Raw genomic sequence first — 7,500 nt, 5'->3', positions numbered from 1 at the left:
GGAGAGGCTGGGAGGTACTGGGATGCACTGGGAGAGGCTGGGAGGTACTGGGAGAGGCTGGAATGCACTGGGAGAGGCTGGGAGGTACTGGGAGAGGCTGGGAGGCACTGGGATGCACTGGGAGAGGCTGGGAGGTACTGGGAGAGGCTGGGAGGCACTGAGAGAGGCTGGGAAAGACTGGGAGGCATTGGAAGAGGCTGGGAAGGACTGGGAGAGGTTGGGAGGAACTGAGAGAGGCTGGGATGCACTGGGAGAGGCTGGGAGAGAGAGAGAGAGATTAAAAGCACAATACAGCCCTAAACACAACAATAACACCACCAAAACACTCAAAGCACCATTAACCCCTTCAGTAGCATGACGTGTTTCCTTATTCCTTGTGGTGACTATTTGGTGACTTTCTACAGCTTCACAAACTCATGTAGGGGATTAAAATGGTGCAGACTGTGGCCATTAATCTTCTGCCCTCCATACACCCTTGCTAATGTCAATAAAATGGTCTAATGGTGCACAAAACTCAAGGTAAAAATGTGTCCCAGTACTGAAGGGGTTAAAATAGTGAAGACTGTGGCCATTAATCTTCTGCTCTCCATACACCCTTGCTAATGTCAATAAAATGGTCTAATGGTGCACAAAACTCAAGGTAAAATGTGTCCCAGTACTGAAGGGGTTAAAATAGTGAAGACTGTGGCCATTAATCTTCTGCTCTCCATACACCCTTGCTAATGTCAATAAAATGGTCTAATGGTGCACAAAACTCAAGGTAAAAATGTGTCCCAGTACTGAAGGGGTTAAAATAGTGAAGACTGTGGCCATTAATCTTCTGCCCCCATAGACCCTTGCTAATGTTAATAAAATGGTCTAATGGTACATAAAACTCAAGGTAAAAATGTGTCCCAGTACTAAAGGGGTTAAAATAGTGAAGACTGTGACCATTAATCTTGTGCCCTCCATACACCCTTGCTAATGTCAATAGAATGGTCTAATGGTACACAAAACTCAAGGTAAAAATGTGTCCCAGTACTGAAGGGGTTAAAATAGTGAAGACTGTGACCATTAATCTTGTGCCCTCCATACACCCTTGCTAATGTCAATAAAATGGTCTAATGGTACACAAAACTCAAGGTAAAAATGTGTCCCAGTACTAAAGGGGTTAAAATAGTGAAGACTGTGACCATTAATCTTGTGCCCTCCATACACCCTTGCTAATGTACACAAAACTCAAGGTAAACATGTGTCCCAGTACTAAAGGGGTTAAAATAGTGAAGACTGTGACCATTAATCTTGTGCCCTCCATACACCCTTGCTAATGTCAATAGAATGGTCTAATGGTACACAAAACTCAAGGTAAAAATGTGTCCCAGTACTGAAGGGGTTGTTGCTATAACCTAACCTAACCTGACCTAATCCAAACTTTAAAAAATAAATAAATAAAATAAATAAATAAATAAGAGAAGACTAACCTAACCTCATGAATTCTAACTTAATTTAAACAAACCTAACCTAACCTAACCTAACCTAACCCAACCCAACCCAACCCACCAGGCAGTCTATATCCTCCGGTAATCTTCGCATCACCAGTCTCGCAGCCGTTCAGCGTAACACACTCATCGAAAAGGTTCTTCCCAGCCGCCCTGTGCACTGCCCCATCAACACCGCCACCACCACGCAGGCTGTTGTTGGCCGCGTTCACTATGGCGTCCACCTCCAGCCTGGTGATGTCCCCCACAAAGATGGAGATCTTCTGGTTCAGCTCTGCATCTTTGGTGTACCTGCTGCCACTCAAAATGTTCTGGGCTTGCTCCACACTCAATGCTGGAAGGTAAGGCTGAGGTGAGCTGATGTGTGGTTGGGTTGGGTTGAGTTGGGTTAGGTGAAGGGGGGTGAGGTTGGGTTGGGTTAGTTGAGGAGAGAGAGAGGTTAGGTTATAGTTAGAGAGAGAGAGAGAGAGAGAGAGAGAGAGAGAGAGAGAGAGAGAGAGAGAGAGAGAGAGAGAGAGAGAGAGAGAGAGAGAGAGAGAGAGAGAGAGAGAGAGAGAGAGAGAGAGAGAGAGAGAGAGAGAGAGAGCCAAACACAGCCTTCAACAAACTGGACACATATAATGGAGTGGCACTGAACTGTTCTGAGCCAAGCAATGCCATGCCAGACAGTGCCACTTGTATAGACACTCAGAAGGCTTTCATTCATCACTGGGAAAGGCTGGGCACTGTTGGCACTCACTCACTCACTCACTCACTCTCTCAATGCACTGCCACACTGTTGTTTAGCATTATATTAAGTCTATATTGCTAAAGTCACACAAAAACCTGCTTTATGACAGAATTTCCACCCTAACCTGTATTTCTCATTAGGACACACAAACACACACACACACACACACACACACACACACACACACACACACACGCACAGAGGGACATAATATACCATAGTGTGGGGCTATATGAAAAAACTGTGGTCAGGCATGATTTTTTTTTTTTTGAAGTAACTAATTTTAATTTTAAGAAACCTTATTCAGTAACTAGGCATCCAATGTGTATGAACTGTGTGACAAAAAATTTATGAACTCAGAGCACAGTCTTAAGTAATGTTTCTGTTTATTTATTTTTGCAGACCTGTTGTGAAGCTTTTATTTCATATGAACGCTAAGAATGCTAGCATAACACGTAATCAACTAAGAGTGTCCAGCTGGGAGTATAATTTTGTACATTCATCAAGTGAGCTCTAGTAGAGAGTAGAAATGTGTAGCAGTTAGCAGAAAGATTATATAGCTGGTGTTCTGAAATGGGGCTAAATGGAACAGGAAATGGGGCTAAATAGAACATACCTCTGAAAGGTAGTTGCAATTGCACTACTAACAAAGGTTATGTTTCCATTTCACGATGGTGCGTAACTACAAAAGAAAGCCTAATTCAAATAGGCTAAGTTAGTGAGGAGGACATGGCATGTTCACTTCTGGACTTGGATAATGGCGAGGGCACCATTAGAACAATTAGCGATCGCTACAAAATCCCGCTAGCGACTCTTCACAGGCGGTGGAAGGGCACTGTGGAAAAACCCTGGGCAGTTGGGGCACCCTACAGCTCTTCTAGATGAAGAGAGAGCATTAGCTGCTAATGTTGCTGCCTTAGCTGACTATGGCCTAGCACTTGACATGGATGATCTGCGTAGATTTGTGCAACATTACCTGAACAAGAAATGCAGCTATGTGCCTTGCTTTAAAGATAACTTACCTGGAATAGACTGGGTTACGCTTTCTTGAAGAGACACAAGGATATAATTTCAAAAGACACTGCCAGAACATAACACGCAAGAGGGCAGCAGTGTCTGATAGGACTGTTGAGGAATATTTCAAACGGCTGCAAAGAACCTTAGATGGTTCATCCACTTCAGGTCTTCGGGAAGTAAGGAAAGCTAGGAAAGTCAGGAAAATTGTGTATGAAGACTCAGAGGAGGATGAAGGTAATGATGACCAAGACATAGATGAGTCAGAAGTTATGGAGATTGAGGAAGGAGTATCAGCGGTGGACAAAGAAATCAAACCTGACAGCTATTGTCTAGTAAGATTTGCTCTGAAGAAGTGTTGTGTATTATGTTGGTAAAATCAAAGGGAAATCAGATGAAGATGTTAATGATTGGGAAATTGACTCCTACAGAAAGTGTGAAAATGATTCCAATGGTGCCTATGGGTATATGCTTCCACAAACACCTGACAAAGGACTAGACAGTTGTGATGATGTAGCATGTGTATTACAAGTGAAAGCAACACACAAGAACAAAATTATGTTTGACAAACGTGAATTTCCCAGAACCTTCATGTTGAGGTAGACAGTTTTGAGTTAAGCTGAAAATGAATATGTTTAATTTTCCATTTTCATATAGCCCTAGTGTGTGTGTGTGTGTGTGTGTGTGTGTGTGTGTGTGTGTGTGTGTGTGTGTGTGTGTGTGTGTGTGTGTGTGTGTGTGTGTTCCCTAGTGATTCATGGTGGTGACAACCCTGAAGTATGTCTGTCTGTGTTTCAGGGACTTATATTCAATTTTTTGGTGTATTTTACTATGTTTCATATAGCACCAAATATTCTATAAATTTAGTTCTGTTTGATATAGCCCCATATTGGTTCCAAATAGCCCCATTTTTGTGTGTTCCTAATAGCCCCTAATATTTTGGGCAAAGAAGTTTTTTTGTTTTATTTCTTAAAAATTAACTATCCAATATTTGTAAACTTTTTTTGCAGCATTTAATAGTAGGAAGGTTGTGTTTTGCAGCATTTAATAGTAGGAAAGTTGTGTTTTGCAGCATTTAATAGTAGGAAGGTTGTGTTTTGCAGCATTTAATAGTAGGAAGGTTGTGTTTTGCAGCATTTAATAGTAGGAAGGTTGTGTTTTGCAGCATTTAATAGTAGGAAGGTTGTGTTTTGCAGCATTTAATAGTAGGAAGGTTGTGTTTTGCAGCAGTTAATAGTAGGAAAGTTGTGTTTTGCAGCATTTAATAGTAGGAAGGTTGTGTTTTGCAGCAGTTAATAGTAGGAAAGTTGTGTTTTGCAGCATTTAATAGTAGGAAGCTTGTATTTTGCAGCAGTTAATAGTAGGAAGGTTGTGTTTTGCAGCATTTAATAGTAGGAAGGTTGTGTTTTGCAGCATTTAATAGTAGGAAGGTTGTGTTTTGCAGCAGTTAATAGTAGGAAAGTTGTGTTTTGCAGCATTTAATAGTAGGAAGGTTGTGTTTTGCAGCATTTAATAGTAGGAAGGTTGTGTTTTGCAGCATTTAATAGTAGGAAGGTTGTGTTTTGCAGCATTTAATAGTAGGAAGGTTGTGTTTGCAGCATTTAATAGTAGGAAGGTTTTGTTTTGCAGCAGTTAATAGTAGGAAGGTTGTGTTTTGCAGCATTTAATAGTAGGAAGCTTGTGTTTTGCAGCATTTAATAGTAGGAAGCTTGTGTTTTGCAGCAGTTAATAGTAGGAAGGTTGTGTTTTGCAGCAGTTAATAGTAGGAAGGTTGTGTTTTGCAGCAGTTAATAGTAGGAAGCTTGTGTTTTGCAGCATTTAATAGTAGGAAGCTTGTGTTTTGCAGCATTTAATAGTAGGAAGCTTCTGTTTTGCAGCATTTAATAGTAGGAAGCTTGTGTTTTGCAGCATTTAATAGTAGGAAGGTTGTGTTTTGCAGCATTTAATAGTAGGAAGGTTGTGTTTTGCAGCATTTAATAGTAGGAAGCTTGTGTTTTGCAGCATTTAATAGTAGGAAGCTTGTTTTTTTTTGGGGGAAAAGCTTAACAAAATTGAATGATAATATATTGTGAAGTTATCTAAAGTAAAGTGAAGAAATTGATCTTTTTTTGTTTCATATTGCCCCAGGCTACGGTACACAGACACACAGAAAGAGTGACACACACACACACACGACTTACATTCACAGACAGAGACAAACAGACAGACAGCCACACACACAGAAACACAGGCACACTCACCAGACTTGCTAATCTCGTACTTATTGACATCATGGTACTTTGGCCAGGGCAGGACAGCGGAGAGGGGCACGTGACCAGCGGGGTAGCAGGACCTCTTCTCGGCCAGCCCCATAGACAAGTACTTTTCCTTGTGCCATCTAAAATCTTCCATATTTCCTGAACTGAACAATTTGTAGGCCTGCACGCTTAAGGAATTGTAGAAAAGGCCTATACCTTTTATTCCTGGGGCTGGTAGGCGTCGGGCGTGGGCAGGGAGGCGTAGGGAAGATGTTAATGACAAGGGCTTGAATGAGACAGCCAGCATACTAGTATACGACTGGTCTTAATCTTGATCTTGATGCTACAGGTGGCTCGGGATCGCTCCAGAGCCAGGCCTTTGGATCGACAGCTCCTATACAGGACAAAAAGACACAAAACAGAAAAAGAAAGAAAAAAAAGTAGTATTCTCTTCGTTAATGATCCCTACACCTCGCTGGCCACATTCTCTCCAGGTAGCCTACTCCTTCACAGCCTCCATCATCCTTCCACTCGTCTCTCAACATTGCAGTGTTTCTTAACCTTTTTCGACTTCAGCACCCCTTTTGGTCAGGCCTAAGCAGTCCAGCACCCTCCACCATTGGCTTACTCAGCACCGAACGTGTACACTGGTAATATACACTGGGCTCTGCCGCGGTGGCGAGGGCCGCGAGGGAGCAGGGGCGTCTTGCCGTCTGGTGTACACGTACCGAACGTGTACACTGCTAATATACAAAGCTTGTAATACTGATTAAATATTAGATAGTGGAATGCTCGTACAAATCAAGTGTTTTATATCACTGTGCTACAACACATGGAAATCACGTTCAAGTTTACCCCGGTATTGAATGTTAAAATATGCGATAAGGATAAGTTTGCCCAAACGTATTCCTTCTACCTTTTAGCGCCACATATGTGACCTTCCTCAGCACACCCTGAAATTGATTTCAGCACCCCAGATTAAGAAACGCTGCTCTACACAGTCCCAGCAGCAACACCATCCATTCCCTTCCTGTCTTCTCCACTCTTTCATTCCTATTGTGCCCTAATTCACTCAGGATCACTTGCATCATCTCATGCCTGTCTCTCTCATGCTTCCCACACTCCAGCATGACATGCTCCCCCGACCCCCATCTCGTCCTCGGTGGACTGGTGCTGATCTTGATCTTGATGCTCAAACTCACTCCTTGGAAATGTTTTGTTTTATATATAGAAATGATGAGAGAGAGAGAGAGAGAGAGAGAGAGAGAGAGAGAGAGAGAGAGAGAGAGAGAGAGAGAGAGAGAGAGAAAGGGCACACACACACACACACACACACACACACACACACACACACACACACACACACACACATTAATTAGTACGGTAATTAGATCAAGATTGGAATATGCTGGAGTGGTTTGGTCCCCTTATAAAAAGAAGCATATAAGGAAGTTGGAGAGATTGCAGAGAATGGCAACAAAAATGGTTCCGGAATTGGCAGAAATGACCTATGAGGAGAGATTAAAAGAAATGAATTTGCTTACCTTGGAACAAAGAAGAGAAAGAGGAGATTTAATACAGCTTTATAAACTGTTGAACGGTCTGGATGAAATGGATAATGAGCAAATGATGTTGAGAGAGGAAAATTTAAATCGAACTACGAGATCGCATAGTAAAAAGATAGCCAAGGGAATATGCTTGAAGGATGTGAAGAAATATAGTTTCCCGCAGAGACGTGTGGAGGTGTGGAATGGTTTGAGTGAGGAGGTGGTGTCAGCGAGGAGTGGGCGCAGTTTCAAAGGAAGGTTGGATGTGTGTAGATATGGAGACCAGGCCACACCAGTATGATACCCAGGCCCTGTAAAATTACAACTAGGTGAATACACACACACACACACACACACACACACACACACACACACACACACACACACACAGAGAGAGAGAGAGAGAGAGAGAGAGAGAGAGAGAGAGAGAGAGAGATGTACTATGCATATATTTGATTTTTCTTAAGACAAACCTAAAAAGTAAATAAAAAAAT

At 42.2% G+C, this 7,500-nt stretch overlaps 1 protein-coding gene across 2 annotated transcripts in view; it reads right to left on the bottom strand.

Moving 5' to 3' along the window:
* The window catches only part of LOC123501691 (ADP-ribose glycohydrolase MACROD1-like), a 7,043-nt gene extending 879 nt beyond the window's left edge, over positions 1-6,164 (bottom strand). For both annotated transcript variants that reach the window (XM_045250694.1, XM_045250685.1), the window contains exons 1-2: positions 5,463-6,164; positions 1,540-1,812 (exon numbers count right to left, since the gene is read on the bottom strand). In XM_045250694.1, coding sequence (XP_045106629.1) covers positions 1,540-1,812; positions 5,463-5,766 — 577 coding nt within the window. In that variant the 5' untranslated portion in view covers positions 5,767-6,164. The remainder of the gene's footprint in view (positions 1-1,539; positions 1,813-5,462) is intronic.
* Positions 6,165-7,500: the final 1,336 nt, after the last annotated feature.

The sequence above is a fragment of the Portunus trituberculatus genome, chromosome 2, assembly GCF_017591435.1.
Source record: "Portunus trituberculatus isolate SZX2019 chromosome 2, ASM1759143v1, whole genome shotgun sequence".
Lineage (NCBI taxonomy): Eukaryota > Metazoa > Arthropoda > Malacostraca > Decapoda > Portunidae > Portunus > Portunus trituberculatus.
This window is presented reverse-complemented; position numbering and strand designations above follow the sequence as displayed.